This window comes from Conger conger, chromosome 2, assembly GCF_963514075.1.
Source record: "Conger conger chromosome 2, fConCon1.1, whole genome shotgun sequence".
In the NCBI taxonomy this organism is placed as follows: Eukaryota; Metazoa; Chordata; class Actinopteri; order Anguilliformes; family Congridae; genus Conger; species Conger conger.
In genome coordinates, this window is record NC_083761.1 from 12332356 (window position 1) to 12345793 (window position 13438).

Below are 13438 nucleotides of genomic sequence, written 5' to 3' on the forward strand. Positions count from 1 at the left end.
CCTGTTCATAAACAACGCTGTGGCTAATATATATTCTTTAAAAAAATGAAGAGGAAGGTGTGTCTATTTTCGGACAACTGGTGACCTTAGAGGCTTTTTGGCAGTGTTCATTTTCTGTGGCTAAGTAAGCCATCTGTCGTTTGCAGAGAGACAATGCCACTGATTATTAACACACTGTTCTATGGGAATAACAGCTGCACAGGTGGCGAAGTAGCCACTTACTCACAACCTATTTTTGTCCTCTGTGCTCATCAGCAAACACATGCCATGTTGTCTAGTTCCCTTCATTAGGTTCCCATAAAACCCCATTCCTGGACGAGTCCCATGCATGCCAGATACACACAAGCTGAAAAGTGTATTCAGGGTAGAGGACTCATCTTACCGCTTTTAGAACAAGATGAAAGTAAAAAGTCCTGAACCTGTGTGACAACATAAAGCTTCCACACAATAAATATACAGTGATCACAGACGCAAGAGTGCCTGTGCGAAGCATATGTCTGCTTCAATGCTAACTTCAGCATTAAAAACATCTGGCCCTGACGACATCATGGGTTTAACTGAAGCCATTGCAGTTGGTTAAAATATACAGAGAACATAGCCTACACATTCCTTCAGACCAAATGTCTTCGGCATTAACACTGTAAAGAATCTGAGAGCCTTTGCACAATGCACCTCGTCTGGACACAGATAAGCTAAATTAACAGAAAAATAATTGAGACGTTAAATAAATTGCTTTAATAGTTCACGTACAGCATGAGTGAGAGATTCCTCTGACGATACGGTTGCATCCTGGATTGAAATAAATTAAAACAAGATCTGGAAATTCTGTAACCATCAGATTCTGCCTGTAATAATGCGTGTAGTCTCACAAGTGTGGCATCTTACAAGAATTTTGACATTATGTCATACTGGTCTTGCTCCCAGCGTGCTGCCCTGGTCCCCGGCACAGTTTGTGGGGATGGTCGGGTTTGGGACTGGTCCCCACAGTCTGTGAGAGGAGCCTTTGGCTCTATCACTGCCCTGCTGAGAAAGCGAGGGCTCCCTCTTTCTTAAAAGCCTTCACATTAACACTATGGCCAGGCTTTCTGAAGTTTTGCTTCCCTTTCCTTCCCTCTCCGTCTCATGATACTGTTTATTACAAGCCAGCCTGTGCCGAGGAGGCAAAGAGAAACAGAGTACATCTGGCAGCCAGAAGGCTAGGAGGCTGCTTCACATGGATACTGGATAAGGACAACACGTCGGACTCGTATTCCTATGGAACAGACTAAGACCCGGTCCAGCCACTTGTCTACCTAGTGGGTGATAAGCCACTTAATACCTCTGAGTCTGACAATTAGGGGAAAACTGTACAGCACCGTACTGTATTTTATGCAGATAACTACATACACAATTCCATTAAAATTGAGAAATCAATCAATCAGTATGGGTGAAAATATTCAGAGCTCAGTCACCCACCATTTAATGTTGAGAATCACACCTCAAAACCCACCAGTCAAATTTTTAAATAAACTGCTCTTGCAATGGACTGTGTGGTAATATGATGCAGACCAGGTTCCCCATAGAAACAACTAAAAATACCAAAGACTCTCACTGCATTTTCCACCCACTGACCCACCCAGGTAAGACACAGAATTCAGACACAGCTTCACAGGGCCAAACTACTTGGATGAAATTATGAGTAGCATGGCTTGGAAATATGGATTTGCAGTTGTTTCTTTCAGACACACTGGTGAAAGTTTAGTTGTAACTTGCATCATTCCATCATTCCGATGTCAATAATTTCGTCAATGTTTTTAGGAACTGATTTCCCCCCCTTTTTTAATCTTTTCAGATGCGTCAAGTGTTTGCATGTGTAAGGGAGCAACGTGGTTCTTCATTTCATTTTCACTTCTTTTTTTTTTTTTTCTTGGTGGTAAAAAGTACATCTAAATAAATGCTAATTTGCTGTGGTCTCAAGCTGCAAATTGAAACAGAACATTTCAACAATGCTGACTTCCTATGAACCAGGAATCCCAAATGAAGCTCCACTAACATTTCCCACTGAGTAAGTGGGCCCCCTCTCCTCTTCTCTTTAAGGATTTGCCAGAATAGTTAAGATCCAATCAACCACAAATCTGCAGAGCTTTTGTGTTTCTTTATTTGAGAGAACATAAGCAGAACAAAGGTAGCATTCTCCTTCACTTCATTTGGCTGCACATCAGATATGTGATATATTCTCCGGTTTCCCCCCTGTATTGGGGGGGGGGAGTTTACGTTTAAGAATTTAGGAAAATAAATATTACTCTTCAGGGCCGTGTGCAAAATAGCTCTACACGGTCCACATCACATGTATACAATAGGCAGCAAGAGATAGATTTCATTTCCATATTAGAAGCAGGAACAATAAGTATCTGTTCAGTTTCCCAGTTCATTTTCAGATAATAATGGCCACAGACTTATGAATGGGACGCGTGTTCGGAAGCCTAGATTCTAAGGATAATAATAAATCATGGAATTCAAATTAGCCAGTAAGTCATGTTGTCAGAGTGAAATGTGATCTGCAGGTATTCTGGGTCCACAACAGGCCTGCTATTGTTCTCAATAGTGTAGCGAGTCTCGCTGTAAGGCTTACCCACTGGCTAGGAATACAGAAAAACAGTCGTGAATACCAAGTAAAGGTTCCAGCATAACTCATACTGTAATTACACTGTAATTATGACGGACCGTAAACAGAGTTTAAAATTAAGGAACTTAAATACAACACTGAGACGTGGTTTAACGAGATTAATTAAACTGGCTCACGTCCTTTGAAAGATTTGTATTCATTTCCTGGCCGCAGCGCTCCAGACGGAGAAGAAAAGGGTTGAGGTTTTTGCAGCAGACCCCCGCTGTTTGAGATTTTCATCTAAACAGAGGAAACTGCAGAGAGCTTCTCTGTGTTGGGCAGCAGCACTCCAGGGGCTCCTCGTGACCCAAGCATGCCAGTGTCTGCAGTGTGGCAGGGCGTTCTGAGAGCGTCACGTGACTGGACCCAGCCTCATTCCGGGTCCAGCTGACAGCCCACCCGATCATCCCCCGCACTCAGCATCCTCCCTTACAATTACATTAGTCATTCAGCTGATGCTTTTATCCAAAGCGACTTTCAGTTGATTAAACTAAGCAGGGGACAATCCCCCCAGGAGCAATGTGGGGTTAAGGGACTTGGCCAAGGGCCCAACAGCTGCACGGAATTATTGTGGCTAGACACGGCTTGAACCACTAACCTTCCGGGCCCCAATTATGTACATTAGCCACTAGGCTATAGACTGCCCAGCGAGCCATATTATTGCCATCACAGTGGCCATTTTGATCCCTATCAGAAAAGCCAATTGAACCAGACCTTCTGGCTCACATAATAAATGGTCAAAACAGGCTTGCAGCCATGAAAAACTAAACTCACTATTTTTATTCCACAGCACCTCAAACACGGAGTGTTCCTGAGTATACTTTATGGACTAGCTTGACATACTGTTTTCACTTGTGGAACAGTTACTGGTTTACGGTGTTGATATGATTGCAAAGCAGTGCTCGTTCGTTTCAGAGAGTCTTTAAAACCTGTGAATGAATGATACTTAAGTTGGAAGTCACAAAGGACCACAGATAATGACATCACCAAAAACAGTTGATACAACTGGATGAAACGATGGCAACAATGACTGGCGAAACTGACCTTGAGGATGGAGCCGAGCCAAAGGATCAACAAAGCAGTCCCAACTTGAGAGATGAGCGTGTTGTTCCAGCCCACACACTGATTCCCCATTTAAACCTGTCCGTCTGATCTACAGCTCATTCACAGAACCGCTCGCTGTGCCCTCATTCACCAGGAAGACCCAGGCCCTGCCCCAATGCATTCCCAGAGGAATTCCCTGAGGTATCCAGGCAAGGCCACCAAAAGCACAATGATGGATAAGAAAAGAACTGCACTCCTAGATGAAGAGCTTCTGGCCTTCACGCAATTTGCTAAAAATGCCACTGGCGTGTCGTCATCGTTGCATAGTTCCAATCAAACGTGAGAAGACGGTTTTAATTGTTTCTTTGGGGAAGAGCTGCATAAATATTGTCACTTGAGCTACAGGTTTTAGTCTTTTGTTCTTTCCTGGAGGTGAAGGAAGTTGAAACCAGATTTATCTTTCACGGTTATGTAAACAAATCATAAAAATAAACTAACACGTCAGGAAATGTACAGCACAGTAAGTGCACTGTTCGAAGTTAATCCCTATTCGCGCGGGACTAGTTTTACTCCTGGACGTCCTTTAACTGCAATAACTACCTATTACTCCTACCAATCCCGTGAGAATCATCCAGATCAGGTAAAAATTACCAGCCCGAATTACCTACTGTTTTTCAGTCAAACTCAGAGATCCTTAGATGACTCTAATCCTGTATGAACAGAAATAAATCTCCCTAAATGCATACCACTTGTCCATGTAAATTCTGGAGCTAATTTCTCCTTGCTGGGAACTTGGAGGCTGTTGTTGAGGCTCTGCCCAAGAGATTTGGATGTTTTTTTAAATTCTGTACACTGAACCACCCCAGCATGGAGACCAATGTACAGAAGGAAAAAAGCTGAAAACAAAATGCTTAGAAGAGGAAATGATCACAAATGCATGAGATAGCTTGCATGTGTAACCATACATCTACTCGCCATATATGCTAGCCTACTGTGCAATGATTTCAATAAGAAATGAATGGTAATCCTGTGTCCATAAGAATGAATTCCCGATAAAGCATAAAATCATATCCCTCCTGTTCATATTTAAGCCTCGGTTAACTGTCGCTCAATCATCTGCCTCCTGGTTTAACCAACCAGGACAGGGTGTGTTCCAGCCGGGTATCCAATCAGTGAGTGGCTGCACCCAATACAAAGCATAGGAACAAATGGCAGTTCATGACAGAAGGTGGCTCAATTTGAAGCTTCTGAACAAGTAGAAGACGCTGTGCACGTTGGTATACGCAGGTGCATTTGACTGGGGGCCCCGTTCAGGGTATGGAGATACAGGGTGCTGCGAAACGTTTGGTGAAACATCTCCCTCTGACTGGGGGAAAAGCAGGGATTCTTTTATTGCATATGAATGCTCTGCTGCAGTTACCCACAAACTATATTACAGGACATTCTGCTGTAAAACTAGTCTAATATGAATAGTGTTGTGGTGTGTATGGGGGAAAGAACACCAAGGTCACCTTATACTGCAATGTGCATCTTGTTGACTTCCAATACTAGTTTTCGTGAAGGCAAAACAAATGTATCATTGACAACAAAATGATTCTACCTTGACTAAGATTTGACAAATACCTGTAGAGTTTCTTCAATGGCAATCATCAAGCCGTGAATGCTGAACTACTCTATAGAGATACACAAGTCGCAAGGCGAGACGGGCCTTCTCCGTGAACTGGAGCCGGCGCAGTGTAATTACAGTGGCTGAAACATTATTGCTGCCGGAGCGCGCCACGAGCGTCTGTTTGCACAGCTTTTCCATGACTGGGTTCATGAAAGAGCCGTGGAAACCCCTCCCCACCCCGCCATCCCCGCCCGCCTCAGCGCCCGCACATTTAGATTCCAGCAGTGTCCCCGCTTCGCTGTAGAAACCCTCACACAAAGGGCCCTAAATACAGGCAGGAAGGAGCCTGCAGCTGGCGGATGCATCTGTCCCTCTCCGCACTAATAAGAGGAAGGATGAAAACGCTCCTCATTCTTACGAGTGGCGGGGGGTTTGGAGAGACGGCGGTCGGCTCATTGGCTCCCAAGGAATTCCAAAAGATGGCACAGACTGGATTTTAGCTTGTAGCTAATCGTCTAGGGGATTTCCCAATTAGATACTGTATTCTGCTTGTTAAAGCACAAACACGCATTACCAACAAGACACTGGGCTCTTTCGAATCACTTATCTCCTCGGAAATCGATCAAGGTCCGCCATCCTTAAGGAAATTCCAGCCCGATAAAGGTTCCTTCAAAGAGCTTGAAGCTAGGAGTTTGGAGGCTCAAACTTGAGCAAGGAAACATGAGCACATCCTTTGCGGGAGTATTTTTTCATCATGCATGATGTATAAATGACCAACCTGTGGATTCACTACTCCCCATCTGCCACGCATATGCCACGTCTGCAGTTAACATGGTTCAAAATAAGACGTTTTAATAAGCCATTTGCCTAATTCACGTTCTCGATTTCCCCATTTTCACTTCCTTTTATGGCCTCTTTTTCTTGCCTCTCCCGATGGGTAGAGCTCGGAGCACGAACAGGAGCAAGGAGGTGAAAAATAAGTGATTGGAAAAATCCTTAAAGTTAAAAAAAAATTGATTGCTTCTAGCAAAACAATAATGCCACAATGTACAATAATAATAACACAGCTAATGAGAATTTCAAAAAACACCAAGAAAACTTAGTGGCTCTCACTCGCACCATGTAATACACCAACCATAGAAGCAGCAAACAATGCGCTAAATTAATGATACGCTCCAGTGACCATACTTAACATTGGTATTTCAAAAGCAGGACTCAGATATGAGCCCCACAAAATCAAACATCATATGTGATGTGATAATGACCTGAGTTGCATGAACGTAGTGTGCTTTAAGAGATTTTGACTGAACTGACTGCTGCACTGGTACACATCTAGGAAACGCATCTGATCTGAATTCCGCAGCAGATATCACAGCTACAACAGACTATAACTGGTGTCGATGCAAATTGATGGCCCTCAAACTCCTCTGTATCCCATCGTGCATTGCCAAGGATCAAGCACAGACAGTGGGGAATTACAAATTGGCTCATTAAAACAAAATGAGCTACCATATATTCCTGGAGACATTAATTAAACCAAACATCGTGTCGTTCTGTGTTGGAACTTTTTGCTTGGTTAAAGTCAACAAGGATACCAATTTGCTTCACTACTGCACAGTAACCTATAGGCAGGTATCGCCAACATACAGTTTAAACAATAAGACATACGCCTCAAAGAGGAAATTCTATAATGTTGTGAGCATTCTTCATCGCGATCCGTTATCACAGGATGTAGTCGATTCATGCTGTTGAGAAACTTGTCACGCACCACCAGCAAAGGAAGTGCTTTTGCACCTTGACAGGAAGTGGGTTATTAAAGGCACATCTGATTTCTGTGCGATTTTGTCGGCACCTCTCCTGAAACCGGTCAGGGGTCACAGTAATGTGGGACAACAGGACGTTGCTAAAGCCCAGGGCCTTATGTAGGCCTTGCACTGAAATTACCTCATCGCCACGGTAGGAGAGAACTTCCTCCTCCATTTCATTTGCCTTTTGTTTCCTTTCATCTCGGCCCATGAACCAACTGAATCACAATAGCGCAATCAGGAAAATTCTACCATCAGGAAATTCAGCAGCTATTCTTAAAGTAATTTACAGACACGATGGGCCAGTTTCACAGACACAGATTAAGCCTAGTCCTATACTAAATTAAATCTTGAATGGAGATTCTCCATACAAAACTTTAGTCTGGGACTAAACTTAATCTGCGTCAGTGAAACTGGCCCAAAATGTTACAATTAAACATAATTCTGACCAAAAAAATTGTTAAGAATGCCTTTCAAAAACCCATTTATTAATAAAACTACAGTCATAAAAGTGACTACTTCCATATAGTTGTAAGATCTTACACAAATCAGTTTACTCACATTTCATGGAGACTTTTTGACTATCCATTGTCATCCAGCTGAAAATATGCTAAAGATTTGTACTGTTTAAAGTCTAAATTAGATTTTATCAGTCATGTCCCATTTGGAATGATGCTTTATGTGACGCTTGTTATTTACAAAGCTCACAATCTCCAACAAATGATCTGCAACAAGTCATTATCCACCATTAAATCAGAGCACAAAGATAGCCTGTATGAGAATACCATATATAAACAGCCAAATGAAGTAGTATTTTTCCATGAACTCATAAAACAATCCAATGAATCTTACTGTATTAAAGGGGGCAAGAATATGGTATTTAATATATTTGAGCTTCACCAGCGACAAAATGTGCAAAACTAGCGATATGTTGAGCAGAAAATGTGCTTACTCCACTGAGCCAACACTGAGTCCTCCTTCTCAGTGCTGAGCAAGGACAGATGGCAGTTCTGTTAGGCAAAGCCCAGGAAATCCACCGTTACTTCCTCTTTAGTGTTCCTGTGTGTCATCAACCGTAGGGCAGGGCAACATACTCAACTCAAAACCTGGGTGGGACTCGCAGCCTTTGAGGAATACGTTTTCACTACCTGCATGAGGCATGCAATCAGAATACAATCATATAGTAAAATCAGGAGTAAAATACCAAATTCACAACCCAGTAAAATTTGGTGCAAGAACAATACCATCAAAAATGCTATTCGCACCCTGTTAATATTTCAATTAAAATAAAAAAGAAATATTTAGAAGCCAAATTGTGTGGCCCATGGATGGTTGAAGCTCTCAACGACCACATACAAAGGTTTTACCAGCAGTTTAGGAACTTTCCAAAATTCAAATGGTGCACATAGAAGAATATCTGAAGCAGGTCACAATATGAAAGACTGTCAACCGTGTCAACCGTGACTGTCAACCGTGTTTCTGAAAACAGAAACAAGGGCATGTGCACACATCCCTCTTCCTGCACAAACTCCTTTCATGCCCAGAATGGTGCTCTGCAGTTCTGCGGTCAAGCATGTCCCAAAACAAACTCTGCTGTCAACCAGAAAAATATAAATTACATAAGAAGAGTTCTGCTTTACTCTCCATCTGTTCATATCAAATACAATGTTGTCAAGCTAAACGGTCAAGTAATGAGCAAAAGTTATGTTTCACACTTCCAAAATGACTACCCCTTCTTAACAAATGGATCAATAATAATGATAATGATTATTTGTATTAAACCTGTATTATACAAAAACCATATAAGCATGATATAGAATGAGTTTGACTGCAAAATTACATTGCTTCTGTACAATATGCCCAATATATCAGTCCTGCTCCACAATTTTGTTTATAACAAAGAAAATAATAAGTTCAGCATTTATAGAAAAAGCAAAAAAACTATTGCCTGGACATAGCATTTGTGCTATGTTGGAGTTATTTCCTAAGCATTCTTTCAGATTCCTAGCTGAAATGTTTCCCAAGAGAGCATATCTTTTTTCAAACAAAAACAACTTTTAGAAGATTAAAAAACACAAGATGCAATGTCCCACATTCTTACTGTTCTTCCCCCAGTCTTTTTAAGCACACTGACCCAACCAAATCACTATTTTTATCTCTTCACCAAAGTCGATGCAACACAAATCATGAAGAAACTGCCTGTTCCCAAGTGTTTGTTAGGAGCCTTTCATCAACAGCTATCCAAAGCACAGCTAAATCTGGACTGCTGTTCTATTTTAAAAACCCTGCCTGTAATTTATTTTTATTTAAACACAGCAATTTTATCCCCTATGATTTGAAGGCTTGGTAATGTGGTTTCCACTTTTTAAAAGCCCGCAGTCTATCCACAGTTTGTTTGTGAAACTGCACCGGTCAGCTCAAAGTGCCCACTGAATAATATTTTATACCATCTCTGGTGAAATCTTCATACAAGACAAGCACAAAAAAAAATGTCTCCTATGAAAGTCACTTGATTTTCAATACTGCAACAGTCATTTAATTTCTCAGTTACTACTCCAAAGAACAGATAGGGAACAGGAAATTGCTCTTCAACATTTTTTTTCAAGAAAAACTTCCTTCACCACTCACGTTTATTAATCTGGCACATGGTAAATAAATGTCTGAATTGTCTGGTCGATTGCCAGTATATGTCAGTATCTAAAATCATCCATCTGGATTGAAAAGTCTTACTCCTCTTTATTTCTTCTTATTACACATCAATCTTCTGTACTCTACTGCTCCTATATATATTTTAGGCCAGACCTACCAAATCTGGCCAGTAGTTTCACCTTGGGAATGCATCACTAGTGTTTTTTGCATCAAATATTTTTTTTATATTTCCCCTATTCTTATTCATTTGGAGATATTTACAACACCGATGGAAAGTTCAGAATCTGAACAATGCTTACTGTCTCTCACACAAAGCGTCTAATGGACAAAATCTCTGGCAAAGTCATTAACGTTAGCAACATCAATTCTAGATCAACCCTTACTACTCTTAGGCCTAGTTTGTCGTTATAATTCTTGTGGGCTAACATGCGCATTTCAACATTCAACATAATCGCAACTATTTACAAGTGTCAGTTATAACTCAGCTAGCTGTATTTCTACAAATTTAACTTAAGCTAATTAGCTAGCAATAGTATTTTTACTCTATTTCGAGAAGTGGTGCAATATTTCACAAACAGAAAACAAGCCTTACTGTATGGTCGTGGAAACTTAGACAGATGCACTTTCAGGTTTTCAATGAGGAACCTTTAATCTTTTATATTTCAAGCTAAACATATTTTCAATAAAGAGAATTATATCAAGTGAAATAACACCAAAATAAATAACACAAGTAGCCATTTTGGCTTTGACACTATTGTCCTTAGACAGGTGTTTATACAAACCTGATAATCGCCAGGTCGTTGAACACTACCACCAGCACTGTTATCATCCGCGATTGAGACACAAGATACCGTGAACAAACTGACAGAAGCTGCCAGTTTGTTATGGCTTTATATATCCTACCATCTGAGTTGCCCGTTCTCTACCACGGAGAATCACAATGTTAAGAGGAACTAATACTTAAAATTTGAATTGTATTGTATTCACAATATCAGGGAAATCATCATGCATGTAAACAGCTTGACAGATGCAAGGCAAAGGACACCCATAAGCAGTACTTTTTCCGGACGTTATCCCTGTCACATTTGAACATGCCACCACTGAAAGGAAGCATATTCAAACACCCTGAGACGTGTAATAATGTAAAACATGTCATGGGCCTGTGGTTACTAGCTCAACAACTGTGATATCCTGTGACACTACAAACAAAATAAAAAGCTCAAATAGTTCTTAAACAATCGACAGAAACATTTCATTTACAAAAATAAACAGGCTTCAATGTCGCCAAAATAGACAAGTCTTGCACAGCCTCCAAGTCCCTAACCTTGGCTTTGAAAGTACAACAGAACACAAGTCAGTTGTTTGGATGCAGAAAAGCTCAGAGCAGTTCCGGTGCGGGCACACACTCTCCAGACACTCGCAACGCATTTGAGAGAACGGCAAGTACATACCAGCAGCCCCAGAGAAACTCTAAAACACGAGGTGCACTTCTCTGCCTCGTAGCCAACGGCTCAGACAGCGGAGCGCTTGTAAAGGAAGAGGTCTAAACATAATTTGTAGACATGAGCTGTACCTGGGTTTGTTTTCCTGTATACCATCCAGTTGCTTTCTCAAGTGTTTGAGAGAAGAGAGCTGAGGGGTGTCGGGTGGGGAGGGGAGGAGAGGTGCAGGAGGGGTGCGGGCGGTGGTGGTGGTGGGGGGGGGGGGGCTGGGGGGGGTTGGGGGAGCAGAAATCGAACCGGCAGTTGTCCTGGCGCAAGCCTCAGTCAGACATCCTTCCTCCCTCTAGCGACTGTGAGTCCGGTGAGCGCAGCGGAGGCTGTGTAGCATTAGCGCTTCCTCATAGAGACGGGTGAGTCAGTGACAGTGCCCTTCACTGGAGCGCTGCGCGGGGAGCAGTGGCCAGCCAAGCGCAGCTCCACATTTCAGCGCCGGATCAGCGCCTGCAGGAGGATGTGGGGGCGGGCCCTGAGAGCCTTACTCATCAGCCGGCAGGACGACCAATCGGAGGCCAGGCTCGCTGGCAGCAGCACACCTCCCACACACCGGAGTTCAGACAGAACCTGATGCTCCCCGCTCACTGTACACCAGGAGAGTGGCATGGTTGTCACATGCACACACACGCACACACTCCATACACAAACCGCGCACCACCCAAACACACACACACACATCTCCCACGTGTCATTGTTATCAGTCACACAAGCCTTGGAACTAAATTACCAACAGTAGTATATAAAATAGGCCCCCCAACACGGAAGTGACAGTGGCCGGCTGCATGTCACTCGGTGTGTCCGTCTAATCACTTAATTCATCAGCAATCAACCCACAAGGTTTCACAAGACAAACAGGCTGCAAATACCACAAAGGCTGACATGTTGGCTCTGGCTTCAGAAAACATGCAGGGCTTATTAACCACTACCTTCAGGGTGCTTACCCTGTGCAGCTCAGCAAAACATTAGGGGCAGCATCCCTTCATAGCAGAGCACCCGTAGCCAATACACAACTTTTGGCTAGGTTCTGCGAGCAAGGTTTACTTTTATTTCATTTACTTCACATTTAAGATCTCTTTACATTTCAGGACTCTATACCAGTGATCTTCATTCCTGGTTTGGAGATACATGGATATCAGCACACACAGTGATGATATCCAAAGCACTAAACAAGTGTTTTAACTGCGCTGTTTACAATCTATCTCTTTCGAAAAATGTGGTTCGTAGGCAGACCCGTTCGATGATTGTGTAATGAGCTGTAGCCTTCTTAAATAACGTTAATTTCAGGCAGCCTGCGACCGTACCAACATATCCTTGTCAAGCTGCATTTTGCACCGCAAGCTTCAAGTACGTAAATCTGGGCCTGTGTGTTTACAGGCTGGAGGAGGCCTCTGTAACAGACAGCTGGCACTCCCTCTTCACACGGTGGCAACAAGTGATTTCACACTCCCATGTTTCCACACGCCACTGCTTTACACACCAGGAAATGAACACATGAACACAACGTCAATCTTGGGGAACACAATTCCCAAGAGCATGTACCCCACAATATTTTTACATTACATTTTATTTAGCAGATGCTTTTATCCAAAGCAACGCATAAAAAAGTGCATATGATGGTCACATAACAAACAACCAAACATGCTAGATAAGATACAATTAATATATGATTGGTTGTAAGGCCAATAACATACGTCCACTATGCAAGATAGATAGGCCAAGTCTGTAACTACCATACCAACTACAACTTCAAAGGAACTACAGTGACGAGACAAATACAAATTCAGTCCAAGATTAAGGTATGAAATACAAGGGGGTAAAGACAGACAGGTGAAAAACAAGTGACAATAGATCAGGGGACTCCTGCAGTTCAGGAGTTCAGGTACAGGGTGAAGAGATGAGTCTTCAGACTGCAGTGGAAAATGGGAAGCGAGTGAGCAGTTCTTATGTGTAGGGAGGTCATTCCACCACTGGGGAGCTAAGGAGGAGACACTCTGCAGCAGGGACAAGCGAGAGCCATATTTGTTCAGGTTTAAACATCAGCAGGCAGCAATAACTACTGAAATTCCAGATTGACTCATATTGTACTACTTAATCCAACGGAAATTAAAAATGAAAACTTCAAATCTATGGTTGTATTCTGGTTAGAACTATTTTAGCACAAGATGATCACCAAATATGAGCAAAATACCAA

The 13438-nt window shown here is 42.3% G+C and overlaps 1 protein-coding gene across 4 annotated transcripts in view; it reads right to left on the reverse strand.

The window, feature by feature from the left end:
- The window catches only part of pald1a (phosphatase domain containing paladin 1a), a 69166-nt gene that overhangs the window by 49269 nt on the left and 6459 nt on the right, over window positions 1-13438 (reverse strand). Inside the window, exon 1 of one of the 4 annotated variants that reach the window (XM_061231911.1) lies at window positions 11325-11438. The exons of 1 other annotated variant lie outside the window; for it this stretch is intronic. Coding sequence is in view for 1 of the 3 variants with exons in the window: in XM_061231909.1 (XP_061087893.1) it covers window positions 10534-10580 (47 nt within the window). In the remaining 2 variants the exon portion in view is untranslated. Of the gene's footprint in view, window positions 1-10533; window positions 10690-11202; window positions 11439-13438 lie in introns of those variants that run through there. 2 more of the 4 variants (XM_061231912.1, XM_061231909.1) reach the window with 2 other exon arrangements.